This window comes from Desmodus rotundus, chromosome 3, assembly GCF_022682495.2.
Source record: "Desmodus rotundus isolate HL8 chromosome 3, HLdesRot8A.1, whole genome shotgun sequence".
NCBI lineage: Eukaryota > Metazoa > Chordata > Mammalia > Chiroptera > Phyllostomidae > Desmodus > Desmodus rotundus.
The window spans coordinates 130,656,638-130,677,518 of record NC_071389.1 but is presented as its reverse complement, the minus strand read 5'-3'; the positions used below and the strand labels follow the sequence as shown (position 1 = coordinate 130,677,518).

At 37.1% G+C, this 20,881-nt stretch overlaps 1 protein-coding gene across 1 annotated transcript in view; it reads right to left on the bottom strand.

The window, feature by feature from the left end:
* The window catches only part of OTOGL (otogelin like), a 124,634-nt gene that overhangs the window by 93,508 nt on the left and 10,245 nt on the right, over nucleotides 1–20,881 (bottom strand). Inside the window, exons 6-13 of the mRNA XM_045187339.2 lie at nucleotides 20,245–20,399; nucleotides 16,385–16,506; nucleotides 13,152–13,357; nucleotides 7,523–7,650; nucleotides 7,052–7,158; nucleotides 2,389–2,495; nucleotides 2,054–2,179; nucleotides 758–866 (exon numbers count right to left, since the gene is read on the bottom strand). Of these exons, the coding sequence (XP_045043274.2) occupies nucleotides 758–866; nucleotides 2,054–2,179; nucleotides 2,389–2,495; nucleotides 7,052–7,158; nucleotides 7,523–7,650; nucleotides 13,152–13,357; nucleotides 16,385–16,506; nucleotides 20,245–20,399 (1,060 nt within the window). The remainder of the gene's footprint in view (nucleotides 1–757; nucleotides 867–2,053; nucleotides 2,180–2,388; nucleotides 2,496–7,051; nucleotides 7,159–7,522; nucleotides 7,651–13,151; nucleotides 13,358–16,384; nucleotides 16,507–20,244; nucleotides 20,400–20,881) is intronic.

Here is a 20,881-nt window from a genome sequence, read left to right as displayed (position 1 = left end):
ACACACAAAAATATTTACCTATGTCATTAGAGAAACACACATAAAGAGTTCAGATTAATAAATTAACACATCTACTACCAATGAAGGAAGTTGGTTTTGAGGATCATCAGACATTGAAGACAGAGAAAAGACATCTTACGTAAGATAAATTCTGCCTTTTACCATCAAAGAGGCATGAATTTTGGAGGACAGAAGCAGTCTCTGAAAGGCAGGTATTAAGAACAGGTATTAAGAACAGGGTTAGCTATCCGATGGCATTTTCGTTTTACACGCTGGCAGCAAAAGGGAAGGAGCCTGATGCCGATTAGATCTCTGTTGCTTTCTAGGACTGCCCCGGCGGGAGTAATACTTGCCTGCAATAGTCCTAGCTTATTTAATAAGAAATTCTAAATGTTTCTAATCAGGGTCCAAAACTGGCAATATGGAGAGTCACTTTTTAAAGTATTAATAGAGGAGGTCAAGGAGATCCATCAATTCTAAGAGTAAAAGTATGTGCAACTTAGTGATTAAAAATAATAAGAAAAACGCAACATAGGTAAAGATTTTATGAAATTCCCCAGGGAAGTGAGAAGAATTACATTACAAAAGAATGCACAGATGTTCTCCCACCCCTGTACAGACTTTAAATAAGATGCAAACTGCACGTGAAATTTTTAGAAGACAATCAGTAATAAGTACACACTCTTAAACAAATGTCATGGTAAAGTTGTCAACTAGCCAGGCACCCAGAAATAATTGGCTTGCATTGATCACATACCATTCAGTGCATTCTTGTTCAATTTTTGAACCAACTGAATAAGCTAATCCATGAAAACTACATGGGCAATTTTCCAAGGTGATGCAAGCCCCATTTTCCATAATGAGTCCTATTTAAGAAAAATATATATCAAATTTTCAAAGAAATAATAAAGATTTTATTCTTTGAATATCACAATTTAACCAACTTTTATTGAACACTAGGTAACGAAATACAAATCACTTTACTTTCAAGGAGGTTACCGATAGCTCGGTTCTACCTCAATCAGTAGCTACCTTTTACATCTCTTCTTCAGTGATTTTTAACTTTCTTATCCAATGACTCGCCATACAGATTAAAAGCAACTAAGAAACTATATTCTTGGTTTAATCTCAGTTCATCTCAAAATGAGAGACTTATACCATCATCACACACAAAATAAACAGCCAGGCGGTGTTACTCACAGGGCAAGTACAGTGGAAATGCGTTTGTTACTTCTCTCTAATGAGGAAAGACGGTTGAGCCAGAAAGTAAATCAACTGTGTTACTAAGCACACTGTTTCATTCAGCTGACCTTCTTTTTTCTAGTAAGACTTTCTAGATGAAGGAAGCACTGACTTATTTTCTGGTGCATTAATTTATATTCTGGTACAAAGTCTTTATCTCATCAGTTAATGGTAACAAACAGTGCAGGCCTGGCGCTGGTCCAAAGACCCTGCTCTGCGTAACTCTACCTGAACAATGGGCTGAGGTCAACGGATCTGGCCCCGGGGAGTTCTCACTCATGTTAGCTATATGACAGTGTTTAAATCACTTAACATCTCTGGGATTTTATTTTTTTAATCTCTAAATATAAAAGAGTTTGAGTAAATTCTCAGTGTTCTTTAAAAAGGTCTATCACTATAGGAGTCATTCTTAAATTTAAATTCTACCTCTAACATTTGTTATGTTACTTATAATTTCAATTAAAACTACATCAGGACTGAAATCTTGTACTGCCAACATTTAAAGGCTTTTTTATGAAATTGTTTTCATAAATTATTAAATATCTATAAATATTTGAGAGAACAAATTAGTTGCCATGGGTAATGTCAGGGCTCTAGATTCCAAATTTTCTGGGAAATTTATAAAGCAATGAGCCTTTTTTATTAAAGAAAAGCAGCCTTTTCTACCAGTCACTTCAAGGACCAAGTCCTTCGAAGGCAGAAAATTGCAATAGCCCTAATGTCCTGGGAGAGGATGTTGTAACGTAATTCTGCGATCACAGGATGGTATTTTGTACGAATGGAGATGTGATTTCTTTCATGGAACACTTACCATCTGGACAGTAGCATCCGTCAAGACATTGGAGATTGCTCCCAAGACATTCTTTCTCAAATGTGCAGGTGGGTGGGCAACAACTGATACAGTCCCGATGGACAAAGCTATCATCACATTTATCAGCTGAAATGGGCAGACAGGGGAGCTGTAAGTCAACTTCATTCACCTCCAAAAAATTAGTGCTTCAAAAAGTTTGCAAGTTTACCAACATCACTGCATCAATAACAAATCCTTATGATTCATCCATTTCGAGTACTCGGGGAAGTTTTGAATACTAGAATAAGCCTAAAATTAACAAAAGTACACAGGGCTTGGAAAATAAGAAAACATACTACATGCTGGAAAGTCATCTCTCCAGTCTTGAATAGGGTAGCCAGCGTGGGAACAGGCTCTAGCGTATTCGGTGGCTGCTCGGCAGTAGGTCTCATCATCGTCAGTTCTGGACAGGGAGAAGACAAAGGCAGAATCACGCCAGAAATACTGACAAGAGTTTACATCTTTGAGCTCCTGACCTCTAGAAATGTTTAGTGTGTGGTGAATATCCCAACATTAACTGATGTCAGCATGCAGGTAATATGTTAAGTACATTAATGCAGAAAATAAATCAGCATAGGATCCCAGCTAAAAAGGCCCAGGTAAACTCGTCGTCATCAAAGTTTTAAATTATTTGACCAGTCTTCTTTTGATTCCAGAGTGTCCCTACAACTGAAAAACATTTCTCTTTTAATTCTGTCATTGGTCCAGAATTCTTGTATGGATTTTTGGCTCCTGCACAAAGCATCCCAGACCTTTTAGAATTTAATAAACCCTATTACAACAGATAAAATTCTATCACAACAAAAGCACCAAATGTGAATATTATTTCAAACACACCGTGCTCTTGCTAGTCTACACGCTGGAATAAAACCAATACTAACCATCTCTACCACTTTTGAAAGATTGAATAAATAGCATTTAACCTAAGATTTAAAAAACTAATACTTTCAAGCTTAAATTACTAAAGCTAGTTACTTTGATAGTATTGCCAAAAGTAAATAATCTCTAACTATTTTCCTATAATCATCCTAGAAGCTCCCCTAAACAAATGTAACAGGTCAGCCAATTTCCAAAGCAGATTAGCAAGGTGCCTATAAAATAAGGAAGGTTTGTAAGAGAGTGAGCTTGTTTTTCAACCCAAGTCAAACTCATAATTGAATAGTTAATATCTTACAATATAATGGCCTTAAGTATGTTGCATTTTGTGAACCTCAGCATTTTCTGTATTTGTATCGTAAAAGCCACCCATCTCCTGTGCTGCGGTAACTGCAGTCATCAGTTTATCTAGCCCAACTGACCGACCTTCAGAGGGAAAAAGGGACTGAGCATAGAAACTTCGAAACTCAGAAAATATTCTAAACCTCCAAATAAGAAAAGTCTCTGAAAATCAGGATAAGCTAAAATTATTCAATTTCTAAAAAGACATGAAGGTTGTGATTTCCCTTAAAATATGTGCACTGTTTCTCACAATTAGTAGAGGCTTTGAAAGTTAACAAAGTAGTTGAATATTGGCTTTTCAACCCAATGCAACTGTGATTAAAATAGCTGCCACTATTATGTATCTAAATTACTCCAGGATTCACGCTAGGCACGTTGCATAAGGCACCACACAAAGACTCACAATGATCGAGCGAGCAGGAAAGAAACTATTTCCCTATTTACTGAGGGAAAACAAGCATTAAGGCATAGTTGTCTTTAAATCCATTGACTGTTGTGGCAGAACTAAAACCATTTCTTGCTTTATCATCCTTAGGTTCATCATTCTCAGATGTAGAAACAGAGCTTAACTTCAAGGAGTGGTATCGTATCATTCTTCAGATTTCAACTGAGGTGCCATCTCCTCTGCGGAGCCTTCACAGGGGCTCCCTGATAAAGTCAGCAGTCCTCTCTGCATCCACAGACAGCACTTTGCATTTAGAGCATTTGTCAATGCTGGAGACCAGTTCCTGAGCCCCGTTAGAATCTGAGTACCCAGGACGAGGTCCCTTTTTAAATTATTTGTTTCTCTTGCCCTGGCCAGATGGCTCAGCTAGTTAAAGCGTCATCAGTACACCAAACAAGGTTGCAGTTTTGATCCTCTGTCGGGGCGTGTGCAAAAGACAAGCGATGATGTTTCTCTCTCTCCCTCTCTCTCTCTCTGTCCCCACCCTCTCTCTCTCCATCCCACCCCCACCACTATGATCAATGAACATATCCTCAGGTGAGGATTAGAAAAGTAAAATAAATTATTTCTGTTTCTCCAAGGTGTGGCACAATGCTCAGTTCAGAATACATGCTCAGAAAATATGTATTGAATCAAATTCAATATACTATCAAGATTCAAGCAGGAAATCAATTTGAGGTCAGCAGATTCACAACGCTATTCTCATGATATAGGCTCCCTGTGGTACAGTCCTCTAATGTATATGAAGGGAATCTGCGTTAGGGGAGAAAGAACGTAGGCAGGTCTAGTCCTGCGTGACATACTGAAAGGAGTGAAAGGCTACCTGCAGAAGATTCTCCCGTCATTCTGTCAATGGCCACTTACTCAATTCATAATGCCCTTCTTTTGGTATTATGTGTCTGCTTCGCCTCCAAACCTGGCCTCTCCACCTCAAACATATCTCTTAAAGTATCAGATGATTTCAACCAGTAAAAGGTGTTTCTCTATCCGTACATTTTTATTTGCCCTTGGAGAAAGCAACTCAGTTTCAAAATCCAAAGCCTAAAAGATAGCAAATTTCCCACGTTATCTTCTCAGTGATGAAATTTCAAAGTGAGTGTGGCAGAGACTCTTTTTCATCCCCAGTTCCCTCTTCTCCTCAGTATGAGAACCTCCAAGATTTTGCTGGGCATGTCGTTGCCGATCCAGGGAGAGCCTTGCCCAGCAGTCCCTGCATCGAGGTGTGGCATGCTTCTAAGTTCTAGTGGGAAGACTGAAAGTTGGAGTGTGCGTGAGACTACAGGTCACGTCTTTTAAAAAGCTGTCAGCCCCCTACGTCCTTTCCTCCCTCCTGAAGGGCTAAAATATGAACGTGGTAGTGAAAAGCCAGTTGTGGCCATGAAATTGAGAATCAATACCCTACACCCTTGGGGATGACATAGGAATAGGATCACTGAGTCACTGGAAAGCTCAGGGGCAGACACATGGTACAAAGGAACCCAGGACCACTTCCCAGCTTGAACTGTAGGTGACAGAAAATTTAATTTTAGTCACTGACACTTGGCAATTACAGCAGCCAAGCAATACCCTAACTAATAAATGGAGAATGGCTTTCCCAGATTTGCCAAATGATGCCTCCTCTCAGTCTACTGGAGAACCGGGTGCTAAAGAAGATAACAATAAAGGCGAATGAAAAGACTACTGGAGAATCCAAGAATTCCGAGAATGCTCCAAGCATGAGACCCGTGGAGTAAGAAAAAATTTAAATTCCATACACGTGGCTAAAATAGGACCACGAACTACCTATAGGGATCCTCAAAACAAGAGACTGCATGAAAGAACAGAGCTATACTAACATCATTCTTAAAAAATAAAACCAAATAAGGAACAGAATGTTGTAAAATGTAGAGGCCGGTACCTGATATGTTAGGTAGAAAGGTAATTCTCTCAAAGCTCCTGTGTTCATGAATCCCTAACGTTCAGAGACTACACATATAAACAAAGATATAACTGCACTCTACTAAAAACTAGCAAGTATTCCAAATAAGCTTATGTTAATATCTGAAAAATGTAATTACATTCATTATTTTTGTAATAATCACCATTTAACTAAAGCAGAGCAGTTGTAAATAAGACAGTTTTATCCCACCTCACCTTCCCTCTTTGCTTTTACCTTTGATAAACTTAAAACTCTTAACAAGCTACCCAACGTGACTTTAAGTAGTTTTACTCATCCAAAAATTAGTCTGGTTTTTTACAAAGTTCCAATATATTACCTACACTTCTTAAAATTCTTTTTAAAAACCATATTTATTAATAATTCTTGAGATATTCTTGAACATTCAAGATAGCTCAATCATATACATGGTAACTTCTTTAAAAAATAGAAAGGACTTCAATAATGGGCAATTTACAGTAAGTTTTATGTTAACGAACATGTTATGATGAGTCTCACTGAACTGGTTCCTAGAAACCACCTAGTCAGTTGTTCTTAACCTGAGAGAGAACACAGGAGTCTGGGACCCGGATAGAAGCAATATTACATGTTTCTTTTCCTAATCTCCAAATGAAATGAAGCATTTCCTTCCATTAAACACTTCAGTACCACGTCACAGTGTTCTTAGCAGTATCTCTGACTTTGTCACCAATATATCTTACATGTCATTCTTTCATGTTTTCATTTTTAGGGGAAGGATCATCAAGGAACATGTGTAAAGGACACATAGACAAAGCCAATGGGGGTAAGATGGAGGGTGGGAGGCGGGGATGGGTGAGGTGGGTGGGAGTAGTGGGGGGAAAATGGAGACAACTGTACTTGAAAAAAATTTTTACAAAATTGGAACACAAAAAGTAAATATATAAATAAAGTGTTGCAGCTATCTTAAAATATTTACACTCATCACTATGTCAAATTACAGTAGTTATTAGAACTAAAATGCAAATAAAAAGTGCATGTATCAAAAACTCACTTCATTTACTACACGGATAACTCTATTTCAATATAGTTCCCTTTGTAAACTTGTGTTTTATTTTGTACAGTCAAACATTATTTTGAAAAAGTCTCCAGACATCCCTAGTTCCAAAGAGATCAGATGACATGAAAAATACTTAAGAATTGCTGTATTCTGTTCATGCTACTTATATAAAACAGACTGCACCTATTATCTAGTAATCTTTCAATAGCTGTTAGTGTAGTTTTTGCTTTACATTTCCCATTACATGTTGTAAGCTGACGAGATGACTAAGTTACAGAAATGGTTTCTGCTTTTTTTATATATAAAGAAAATATTACTGCAGATGCTAATCATTTCACTTACTTGCAAAGATCATTAACACAGCTGGCAATATATAAATATGGATCGATATATTCGTGGCAGCTCAGAAAAGGAAACTGCAGCAGAATCTGACACTTGAAGAAGATGGCCTGTGCGGAAGAAGATGGCAGTCACCAGGACGTGGTCCACGGCACACTCGTACTCCCGTTTTTTCCTACTGATCTAACTGTAAGGCTCCCTGTTCTTACTAAGAAGCAGAAGGTAGTTTCTCCTTATAAATATTAATCAACATTTTTATAACCACCTATTTTTTTAATGAGTACTGCTTCTATGAAACATTATATTCACTATTTCTGAAATAATTTTAAAGGTATTCCCGCTGTAGTTATATTTCCTAAGTTTAATAGTGTTTGATTATGTAGTGTTTGCGCTTAAAACGTTTAATGTTAAATATGCAAACAGAATACATGTGTATTGTATCCAACATGCCCAGATTTTTTACACCAAATTTACCTCAAATGCAGGCATTCCACTGGAGCATGGATTTGGAAAATCTGAAGGTGTGGGTACACATTTGGCATCATCTGGAGTTTGCACCAACCAACTATTTGCAAACATAGCAATGTCTTCTGTGTAGTCATCTGTTCCACACAAACATACACACAGAGACATGTGGGATCATATCACTTTCCACAAACACACAGTTCATCAACATAAACTCCCAGGTAAAAAAGTTAAACTCAATAACTTTATAATTATCAATGACATTAGACAAGGCAGGGGTGGGCAACGTAGTTGCACAGTTGTTCATATGGAAAATAATACAATAATTAATAAATAATAATATGATAAACTGTTTCACATACTCACAACTGTAAATCTATTTTTACCCACCCCTGTAACATTACCGTAGCATAATAAAAATAAATTGACTGAATGTCAATACCAAATAAATGTTAATATCATTAAAGAGGGAAAATTTACTGAAACAACATGAGGAAAGACTGAGAGCGAGGGGTACGACATGCCCTTCAGTAAAGCACCAACGGGACTATAGTTTGTGCTGTGGAGAAAAGAAAAATATGTATAAAACAGAAGCATAAGTAAAAGTTTGGTATAAAAATCTTCAGAAAGCCCTCTCACTATATTTGACATTAGTTAGAAACTTATTAAAATTGTAGTTCCATATCGGAGGCAAACAACAATAATAAAAAAACTTCATGGACCCTTCAGATTTCAGAGGACATACCCATACCCACACTGAAAGACTGAAAAAGGCACCCAGCGAACAGAAGAGTAAGAAATGAATCCATTTCATCTGAATATGATAAAAGTGTTTCTAAAGATGTTCAGGGCAGATTGTTAGGAATCCTGGCACTGTCTCAGCATTATTCAGAGGCAAGATTCAGGAGCTGACGTAAACAGCAACAGACGGTTGGTGGTGAGCACACTGGGCTGTCTGCTCCAGGGGTGTCCACCCTTTTGGCATCTCTGGGCCACACTGCAAGAAGAGCTGTCTTGGGCCACACGTTAAGCACACAAACACTAATGAAAACTGATCAGCAAAAAAATGTTTCAAGTAAATTTGCAATTTTGTGTTGGGCCGCATTGGTAGCCATTCTGGGCTGCAAGTTGGACACTGCATTGTCTCAGCACCTGGCTTGAGAACAAGTTTTGAATTTTTTTAAAGGTTTTATTTACTTATTTTTAGAGAGAGGGGAAGGGAGGGAGAAAGAGGGGGAAGAAACATCAATGTGTGCTTACCTCTCACCTGGCCCCCACCGGGGACCTGGCTTGCAACCCAGGCATGCGCCCTGACTGGGAATCAAACCAGGGACCATTTGGTTCGCAGCCTGTGCTCAATCCACTGAGCCACACCAGCCAGGGAAATTTTCACAATTAATGAAAATGCACCTGCTCCACCTTCAGACAGTCTGGATCTCAAATCTCAAGGACCTAGCAGAACTGAGCAAGGTAACATCTCGAGCCCTGACCAGTGTGGCTCTCTTGGTTGAGTGTCATCCCACAGAGCAAAAAGTCACGGGTTTGAGTCCCTGTCAGGGTACATACCTGGGTTGTGGTTTGGTCCCAGTCAGAGTGTGTGCAGGAGGCAACCGATCAAAATTTCTCTCTCATATCATGTTTCTCTCCCTCTATTTCTCCCCCCCTTGCCCTCTCTCTACAGATAAATAAAATCTATACAAAGAAAAAAGAAGATGACATCTCAAAGTTCCATCTCAAACAGCCTCAGATTTCAGCCTTAGGGTCTCCACCATGTAGATTTACATGGCCACAGGCCTACCTTTGAACACAAGCTATATCACATCACTAAAATAAAAAACCTCAAACCAAATATTTAATTCTCTCTCCCTGTCTTCACGATAAGAAGATAAAGTCCGTGTGCTACCACCAGTGGTTTGGAAGATTGTGCGAGTGCATCTACAAAAACGGTTTTTTTTCTTAGAATAACATCCCAAATTCTACTGTGGCTTTGAAGAGGTTTTTTTGATTTGGCCCCTGCACTCCCAACCTCCTCCACCTACCTCACTCCACCTCAACCCTCCTATGTCTTCTCCTGTTCTTGCTCAGCCTACTCCAGTCTGCTGGCAATACACTGTTCTTCACTCAGACTCATTCCCACCTTTCTTTTGCACTTGCCTTGCTCTTGTTCCTCCTCCTTCAGAATCACTCTCCCCTCCCATCTTCCCTCTGCTCTCTCTCTTACTTTATTTAAGTGTCTCTGTAATATGGCCTTCTCGGACAGCATTCTGTCACATGATCTGGGCTACACCAAACACAGTGTTTTATCACTCTGAACCTCCTTCTCTCTCTTTCTCTTTTTATGGTGGCTATTTTTCACAAAAATTATGTTTTGATTTTTCTCTTTATTTATTTTGTCTTTTACTCTAATACCTACCAATGGAAGGAGGAGAGCTTGCCTAAGCTATCCTATGCTGTGTCCCTGGGTTAGTAGCAGGTATATAGTAGGTGCTCGGAATACATTTGCTAAATGAGTGAATAAATAAATACAAGAGAGTTTGGAATATTTATTAAAAACATTATTAGAATCCTAGAGCTTTCAAATCTGGCCCACTTCATCATCTCTGGTATTGTTGGAAGCGTTACACACTGCACGAGTCACAGGTCTAGTCCAATATACTTATTTTAAAAAGGAAACATGGGTATTCCCTTAAAGAAAATTTATAGTCATATGTCATTTTAAAACATCATCATTTTCAAATGTCTAAAGAAACAAAAACATTTCCGAAAGGCCCACTTATTTTAATATTTATGTGCAAATTTTAATGTAACTAAGCAACCTGGGTAATCCCTTACAGTTCACTTTAATTCTAGTTTATCAGTCACATACTTAGCTATTTTTACTACATTGCATTGATAAAAGTCAAAAAAGTTAGCTATTCTGGGACAATCTGTGGTCTTAGAACCTGCAAACTAAAATTTAAATGTTGTATATAAAAGGCACTACAAACAAGCAATTATTGTTCACACTGGGCCATGTCTGAGAATGAAAGCGAGGCACTATTAATCATGCTGGGAAAATGAAGAGTGAACCAGGTTTCTGTGTTTAATGTGTCGCTAGCGTTAGACATGAATTATGGAAGCGGAATCTCAGCTAGAAACTAAAATCTTCTATATCCACAGAAATTCTGATAAGCCTCATTTCTTTGTGAAGTCATCTCTGAAGAATGAATAGGAATGCAGAGAGAAATAAAATCTTAATCACTTTTAAGAAATTATGCATTCAGTGGCATTCAGTTAAACTCACTGCTTCTAAAGATTTATCTAATCACCAGTATAAAGGCGGAGTTTCAATAAAATGCTAAAATGTTAATACAGCTCATCTGCAGAAATTTCTGGCATTACTAGAGCATGAAGAAAATTAAAGGGCAGGTTCTTTTCATATCCTCATAAATTTTTGTAAGTTAGGTTTTTTTTAATTACTCTGCTTTAGATTGTACACCAAATAAAACTGTGAAAAAGTTGAAATCTCTCTGTAGGTCCTTCCCACAGACTCTCCAGTGTCCTTCTTGCCTTCTGCCACTTCAGCCATAACTCAGTCCAGGAGCCTCCTGCTGGTCTTCTGCCACTTGTAATCTGCTATCAGCCCTTTGCTGCCCCAATTATCTCACTGTGAGCAACCCTTTTATGTGCCAGGTTATCAAAGTCTGTCTGACTCTTAAATCCAACCCGAGTGTCTCTGCCTCTAACAGAGCAGATGCTGTTTTCTGTCCAGACCTGTGTACCACGCTCCCCAGGTGTCCTGGGAGAATTGCCCACAGCATTCTTTTCTAACTCTAGTATTGGGAACTGAACTGGGTATTATTTTTTTCATGAAGTTTCCATAGAGAAGAAAAAGAAGTCAATAATTACCATTAGATTGGTTCTGCTCGAGTCTTCATCCCTACTCTCAAGATTTCAAGTTTGTAAGCCCTCTCATTCTGAAGCCCCACTGGATACAAAACACCATTTCATGATTATCTCAATACTGTACATTCATCTGTATGGGGCTCACAGACTTTTGAACACTTTCATTTGCATTTTCTCATTTGATCTTCACAGGCTGGGAGTTCTCAGGGTCATTATTCTTGTTTCCGTTTTACATATAAGGAAATTGGCTCCTTGGAGCCCAGTTCTTTACACTAGCCACTAGGGATCTAATCCTGATGATGCATGATGGCTGGTGGGTAAAATGTTTGCATTTTAACAAGGGCCTCTTAAAGCTATGGCTTTAATCAAACATTTTTATTTCAGCTCCATTAGAGGCTTATTGAGACCACGTGGAGATGATTATAAATTAGCTAAAATGCATGGGGCATTAACGATGTGCCACATGCAGTACTCAATGTTTTGCATGGGTGGTCTCTTTTAATCTTTGCAACTGTGCACAGGATATGGTATTATTATATCATTAAAATTAGAAAGTTTAATAAGAGGCAAAACAGAATTTGAATCCCACCATGATTCCAGAACCCACACTCTAAGTAAGATTTTTTCTGTGCCTTAAAACACAACGTATGGGCAACTCTTCTTTATTAATTTTATGCTATTAAAAAAGGATGATTTAGCAGTTTGCAGATTTAAAGTGGATTTCTCACACATTTACCTACGCACAGGGTTGGGAGACAGTCGGATCTGCAATCCAACCCTGGTGGCAGCATTTTCCAAGCTGTGTTACATTGGGCACATCACCTTGTATCATTAGAAAATACAGAAAACACTGCCCCCCTTACAGAATATTGCAAGGCATGGGAATAATGTAGTTATGTGCTCGTATTAACTATTGTTATAAATAAAATGTGTTCTCATTTTTCCTGATAACTCTTAGGGTTCAGAATTGCTATATTCCTATTTCTCAGCAGAAGAAAGCGAACATCAGAGAGATTAAAAGGGTTCCCTCAAACAACAAAACTGTAAGACTGGGAACAAGGTTCACAGCCTTGTCTGCTGGCACATAGAACGGTGCTCTATTTGACTGGACCTCGTCCTGATCGTGTCCTGTGACTCTCATTCTGTTGCCGGTACACACTAGTAACCAGATTGAAAGTGAACATATTTTTAACAGTTTACAGAGATTAGTTTCATGAATTTGAATAAAAAGATGGATAATGATAGATACAACATTATACATAAAGTACATAAAACATATTATACATAATGCTGTTCATTTAATTATCTTTATAAAATTATTATTCGACAGTCATTTAATTTATTCCTATCAGGACGATGCAAAATAGCTCTTGTCCAAAAGTGAGCAATTTTGCCCTGAATGGGTCCAAATCACTCAAATGTAAGCCCTGAAAAGGGAGGAGTCTTTGTTTTGTCACAGATATGTCCCAAGCTCCCACAACAGTGCCTGACACAAAGTTAATGCCCAGTTAATGTTTGTGACATGAGTAAGCCCTGTATCTTAATTTAACAAATATAAATTAGCACATGGTCTCCAAGAATGGCACAAAAATATTTTTCTATTTAAGCTTCACTTAAAATCACTAAAACAAGTAAGAGATGCCTACCGATTTTACCCAAGCTAGAACAAGTTGTGCCCTTTGGGGTGCAAACAGTTTGATGGGTGAAGGAAGAAGACCTCAGAAGTATCCATGCATTTCTCCACTCCCCTTACCTTGTTGAATGATGAAGTCATCTGATTGAATGCCATTGTAGTTTCCACATAGGCCACAGGACTTCCCCTTGTGCTCCTCAGATATTTTGAGGTAAATTGCAGATATTCCATCCCAAGCCAATGAAAAACCAAAGGTTGTCTTCACCAGAATGTAGTCAGCTAGTTTCTCAACAGAAATCTGTCCAATTGTCTGAGGCAATGTTAAACTTGAAAAATGGAACAAAGTCAATCTAAGAATTATAATGAAGGATCAATTACAGGTGATTTATTTCTTTCTCACAGTAACTGAGACAACCAAATAAAAGATAGTTACTATTCAAAATTGTTCAATAAACTATAGTTAGATTTCCCAAGCAACCATCTTATAGGAAATCTTGACATTTTGAAAAATTCAATATTGAAATAAAAAGACAACAAAAATTATATCTGTTTCTCCATACTGACTTAGATTTTATACTTATAATGAATGATTCTTTCAACCAAACAAAAATACACTCCTGCTAAATATCTTCTGCTAGTGATTTTTATAATCTGGAAAATAACCTTGTCTATTTTGAATAACGAGAGCTTACATGTATTTATTTTTATTGAAAGAGTTCAGGATAATCAAAAATGCTGCTGAAAATTTTGTGACACAAACATGGTCAAAATATGCAAACATACTGCACAAGTTCTGACTTTGTTTAATTTTTGTTTTAAACTTGGCTGCAGTGAAACATGAGCTTCTATCCCCAAAGTGTCACCTTGGTATAAGCCATAGTTTTCCAAAAGAAAAGTATCAAGGCATGATTAATTACAACTTACATTTTTAATGCCGCAAAGTTCATTATTAGGAGTATAGGAAATTTTGTCATACAGTAGTGCACAGGGGTTAGATTTATGATTTTTAAGTTGGATAAAATTTATTCTATTTAAACAAAGGTCACATTGAATATTTAAATTCCTGGTCCAATGTCCAGTCTTTTCATTTTTCACAAGAATGTGCATATACAAAGAAGCAGGAGATGTAACAAGAACTGAAGAAAACTACACCATTGGACATTTTAAAAGTGCAGTAAGTGCCTCGAATACTTCTTAAAGAACACGCTTCTCCCATCCCCAAATATTAGAGAAAATAGCAGGTGCTAATAATTAAAGACATGGAAGGGAAAATATCATTTTTATTACTATAGCCATGGTAACTGAAAATTATAATCTGCAATGTGAGGTAGGGGGTTAATAAGTATATTCAAACATTTCTCTCAAAAACTTCAAATTATTGAGTTCCTTTTCAGGAGAAGAATGGCTACATGGCACAAAACTATAAAACTAAACCTACCCATTATCAAAAGGATAGTCTCCAAAGAAACAACTCAAAATATCCAACCATTTGCCCAAAGATGTTTGTGGGTAAATTTTTATAGAGAATTACTCATAAGAATAGGAAAATAACTAAAAATTTACATTGGAGAATAAGTAAAAATACTAGTTGCTTTCATAATCTATTTATATTAAAATTAGAAACTAGGAATTCATAGTAAATGCATAGTAAAATTCAGTATGAACAATATTGTTCAAGTTTGCAAGCTTATAAAAATTATACGTAAAAAGTGAATCATATTTTCTAAATATATTTCACAACAATGGAATGTTAATTGTATGAAGGTATAGTTGTTTTGGTGTGGGTAGTTTTTGGCTTGGTCATTTGTCATTTCTGTCTTTCACAGTAAATTGATGAAATAAATTTTTTAAAAATAGAAGGTGCATGTGATCATTCGAATGTCTGTAACATAAAAGGATGCTAGTAGAGATGGGCACAATAGGAAAAATTAGATAACCTCCCATAAATCTAAGAAAAACTCCATTCAGCCAAGGCAGGACACAATAATAATGCACGCCAAAGTGAATGCACTGATTAAAGCTAAAAATTATTCACAGATTCATATGCTCAAAAAACCCATCATTTCACAGATGAAAGGACAGAAGTCCAGAGAGGTACGGCACAATGCACACAGCCTCACATATTTGATTTCACTTTGGCAAACATTTCTCTAGCACCTGCTACAAGTTAGACCCTCAGCCAGATACAGCATGGGCATAAGCAATTTAATTGGTTAATAAGAAAATCATCCTTTTTCTATCATACATGTCTGAGTTAAAATTTAAATATATCTTTGATGTAACAAAGGGCTAGTATTCTTGAGAATCTTCTTGAATGCCATTTCTGTTTTATAAAAGATAACTTTTTAATTTATTTTTTTATTGTTGTTCAATTACAGTTTTCCACATTTTTCCCCCATTACTTTCCACCAGCCCTGTCCACTTCCCACCTCCCACATTCAATCCTCCCCCTACCCGGTTGGCTTGTCCATGGGTCCTTTATACATGTTCCTTGACAACCCTTCCCCGTCTTTCCCCTGTTATCCCCCTCCCCCTCCCCTTAATTTTTAAGTGCCCATTTTGTTACCTAAAATCCCATATAAGGAATTCAAAATTACTATTAAAATTCCATTCCAAGAAATACATATGTAATGCATTATCTTCCCATTGAAATGACTAAGCTTTCTTTTATAAGAAAATTAGAAGTACAGAACCCAACTGGTCAAGAAAATAAGCCCAGAGAGACAGAGAGGCCACTCTGGGTTGCGTGACTCAGTCAGTGCCTGGCTCCCCTGGTGCTTCTTCCAAAGCCCTTTCTGCTACCATCCGTTGCCTCTCAAGGAATCTAAACCGAGAAATAAAGCACATAGGTCGGTAAGACCACTGCACTGGAAAGAATCTCCCTGGTTCAAACACTTGCTGGTGAATTTTGAATGATAGAATTTTTTCATCCTACCACTTACTTTACCTGCTGTAATTCAGCCTAGAAATATTTAAGACTGAATATTGCTATAATTATTTGGTTTGAAGGAATATTATTCCACAATATTCCTAGTTTAAAATGTATAAAACCTTCCTCCGAATAAATAAATAAATATCCCTTCCCTAAAACTCTCAGATCTCACTCTCGGCAGACAGAAAACCAGAAGCAGCCCTGATCTATTCAGGAACGCCAGTTACATATTGTCCTGACCATGTGGTTGACCTTGGAGCCTACCAAAGTTTTGATACCTCTATGACGTAACTTTAAGGTTTTTGTTGAAAAGAAATTCTCTCTTCCTACTCTGTCTGCACAATTCACTTTTAGTGTGAGGTGTTTGGAAATACTATTAATCCATGGTATTATGCTCATTATACTTTTTATTGTATCTTACCTGATTCCATTTTTTTTAATCTCATGTCCATAAATTCGAATTTCCTGTTGGTCTGAAAAGAACAGGCTGACTGACCGATAACAATAATACACTGAACCAAGGCACTTAGGGCTATTATGAACCTTGAAGAGAGAAAAACAAAAGAAAGATATATATATATGACACTCATATATATACATACCCTTGGATATTTCCTTGGATATATATCCTTGGATATTAAATATATCCTTGGATATTTAAAAATCCTTGGAGGATTTTTCTTTGGAGAAATAAACTGGATGAAAGACATACAGATACTCATATCTGGGTCATATCTAATGGAACCAGAGTCTCCCTGCTCAATCTCCCACCAGGCAAGCAGCCCCCAAGCTGATTCAGAGATTTCTGATCAGCTTTTAGAGCCTAATCCTCAATGATAAAAACCTGCAACATGAAAGACAAATTAACAAAAGATCAAAGGAATGAAAAGCAATTCAGAGAAATAAACTTCCAAAAATCTATAATTAATATCTTCAAAGAGAAAAGTGAGTTTGGAAGTTACCTTATTCATGAAACAAGAATAAAATTCTGTTAACAATGAAATTCAAAAAATAAAAATAAAAATTGTATATTGACATTATCATAGGAGAAACATATGACTGAAATAGAATGGTTGGAAGATAAATATCTAAGAGTTGGAAATAACCTCCCAAAACATAGACCAAAAAAAGCAACAGGATGGAAAACAAGGAAGCATCAACACAAAATACGGAATCAGTCACTCAGTTGAGAGCTCTAATACCTGAGCCACAGAATTTCTGAAAGAGAGAAAGAGAAGAAAACAAAATATTATTCCAAAACTGGAGGATTTGTAAAGCTTGAAAGGGCCCATCAAGTGTCCAGCACAATAATTTTTTTTAAACTTACATAGTCCTGAAATCTTACAACCTTAGTGATAAAGAGAATATCTCAAAATTTGTAGAGGGAGTTGGGAAAGGCCACATGTAAAATGATCAGAAATCAAAATGGGCTGAATCTCATAATTCTGAAAATAATTTGCAACTTATAATCAAGGTTTAAGTGTTCACTTCCATACACACTTTCTAGGAAAGTATCTTCTCTTTCCAGAAAACAACTTGAAAATATAGTCAATTAAAACAAGTGGGCAAAACAAAGAAGAGGAAATGGGTTTCTGCTCTATCACTGCTACAAATGAGCACTGTTCTCCTGCTTGGAGCATCCAGTAAGCTTTTTAGAACCTGTCTCTAAAGCATGTACAAAGTTCCAGGATCACTAAATGTTTCATGGGGCCCAAAAAACAAAGATCAATACTGGAGACACAGAATGAAATCTCCAGGAGAACAGAGAAGAGAAATCCCAAGCGCTAGGTGTCTAAGAGGCTCAAAAGCAACCAGTCTCAATTGGAGCAGAGAACAAAGAACTAAGGAATGGACACCCTGGGGGGTGCTGGGGGGAGTTGGTGGGGGAGTGGGCGGCGGGGTGGAGAGAAACTGAGTGACCGAGGGATTTCCTAAAGTATCTTGACCATATTGAGGAGAGTTTTGTAGTGATGGAGAGTCTGGAGGGAAAAAAAATGCGATTGCAGTACAGAACACTCAGCAAGCCAGACTTTGGATAAATGTTAACTCCATACAAATGTACAAAGAAGAAAGATAAATTCATAATAAACTATCAAGCTCAGCTCTCAACAATACTTTTATAAATATTATGCATATATGTGCAATATGTAAATGACAATAAATATAAAAAACACATATGATTTAACTAAAAATGGTGATCTACTCTGTTAGGGGAAGGAAAGTGTGTGTGTGTGTGTGTGAGAGTGTGTGCGTATGTTTTAGAGGTAGGAAGGGTGATGTAACTGAGATGATTCCTCATTTTCCATGGTAGGAAGTGAACAAATAAGGCCTGACTTTAATTTTTTTTTTAAATTGCAGATTTTTACATGTAAAATAAAAGCCAGAGGAAATAGCTAAAAATGTTGAAATAATTACCTTTAGAGAGCCAGACTGTGGCTGGAGATAGGGAATGAAGAAAGGCAGGGTTATTTTATTTTATTTTATTTTACTTTGTATGCCTCCATGAAATCTTTTAAATTATGTACGTGTATGATTTTCATAAAAAATATAATTAAAATTAAAGGAAAAAAGAATCAGGATAATAAATCTGTACATAAAGATGTTTATCAATATATCTTTTTAAATGCTGAAAATATTATTAATACCTAATTTCTAAAACAGGGCATAGTTAAATAATGAGTATGCCATAAGTTGAAGCAAATATAGCTAATAAAATTTGTGTTTGTCAGAGATATTTGACATGTAAGAAATTTCTTGATATATTAGGTGAAAATATAGAACAGAAAATTATATGTAGTGTAATTTTATACATAGTACAAATATTACACATAGTATAATTTTAATATTATAAATATATACAAAACCCAGAGGAAAAAAGTATAAAAAGAAATAGGGGAAACCATTAGCAAATGTAACTCTTGACTGATAGTTCTAGTATTATTTTTTAGAGTTTTCTGAATTTTTAAAATTTTCTACAAATGACATGAACTATTTCTATAATCAGGGGAAAGATGATATTTAAAATAAATGGAATTGTTGATTTGAAAGCAAATTCCACCAAGCAAAACAGGGCCATGCAGAAACACTATCTATTAGCTCTGGAAGCACAGTTCAGCAGTATGTGCTGTTGTCAAAGGATAGATTACCTCCTTGACACTTTAGTCCTCAAAAGGGTGAGACACTGGACAAGACCATTTCAATGAGGGAGTCAGAGGTGTGTGAGTGATAAACCCAGCAAAAGAGTGACAGAGTAAAGGACAAAAGAGGACTGAGAACAAGAGCCCTGCAAGTAATGAAGGTGTATTCCACTCACTTCCCTATCTAAAGAAACCGATTTTTTATCTTTATGCCCAATAAGTTAACTTTCGATAGACCATTTCCTTTCTGGACCACTAGGATTTGTTGTCCTTGACAAGCTCCAGGGCCTACTTTTTACAGTGTGCCTCACCTAAGAGACAAAAAGATTCTAGGCGATGCCAATATAAGTTAGAAAAGAATAAATAAGTAAGTGGAGAGTCAAACAAATGCTACCTATGGAGAGTTTAGCTTTTGAATAGGATGCACAGCAGTTTCCTGGGTGTGCTTTTAGATACCTGGACATTCAAAGGAAGACAGTGGGCAGGGAAGAGAGCCCTTGCTTCCTTCAACTAGAGCCACTCTGCGGCTTACATTTTGAGATGCCCCCTAAGATTCTTCTGAAGCAAGAATTCTGAAATGAAGAACCCTCTGAGCTCCATCATATACTATCAATCTACCTAGCAATTAGCTGCCTGTTACCACATCCGCTAGTCCGTGCTCGGGCGATGCATGTACTCCATTTCATAAACGCCGGCCCCCAGTTCATGCTGAGGGGCGCCACTTCAAAAATTAATGCAGGTGGAGTAGTAACACTGGATGGCTGACGAGTGAAACATACATGAGTAATGTGGTTGGGGACCGGACCCACCCCTCTCTTCAAAAAGATCAAATAAAACCTGAAGAATGAGGACATCAGCTGCAGTTGATACTATGACATCCATGATATAGACGCTTCTGCATTGCCTGAAAGTCCCTTCCACATAAATCCAAACCCTCCTTCCCCCAGTCCTAGGCCCCATCTTGGTAGAACCACACTCAATATAGCTGCAAATTTTATCCATCCTATCAAGAATGAACCCCTTTCTTTCCCCAGACAGAGCCCTCAGTATTATATATTTTGCAAAATTTGTCCAAAACCTTAAGAATACAGGCTTCACCAGAAATAAGTTCTAAGTGAATTATACCCAAGGATTACTTACTTACCCATACAGTGTATCGAGGCTCCAAATTACCACAGTCTTTTGCCAAAACGTAAGAACAGTTTCCTGGGAAATAATAGTAGATGCCGTCAAAAGTTTCAAAGTGGTACTGTCCCCAGGTTTTGCATATCCCATCTCTGCCGTTGCCCATGTTCGGCACTGAAAAGAAATAGGGTAATACTTAATAGAATGAAATAAATTACACCTGTTTTTGGTAAGATTCAGTCATGGTAGGTGAGTCTACTTCATTAAAATATTTTCTTCTTTGGTGGTCAATATCACAGGAGGAAATAATTAACATAAAATTACCAGTTGCTCTCAAAAGCATTCAACTTCCCTGAAGGAAAACATGGCCTTCAAGTTGTTTTGAAGAAAGAATTTATATCAGTAATTGCCTTCTATTTACTTCCAAAGGAAGATTCTGGAAGAAAGGAACAGTAGGGAGAATGACACAGGAAAATAAAGTGAAAGTAATAAAGCAATATAATGGCTCAGAAAAGAAAGAAATGTCACTAGTGAGTGTCCTAAAAATTAGCATAGGCAGCATGAGAGTGTTCCCATCTCCACAATTCCTCAAAAATATCTTCATAATATCCACAGAGAAAAGCAACCACTGACAAAAATATCATGTTTATATGTCT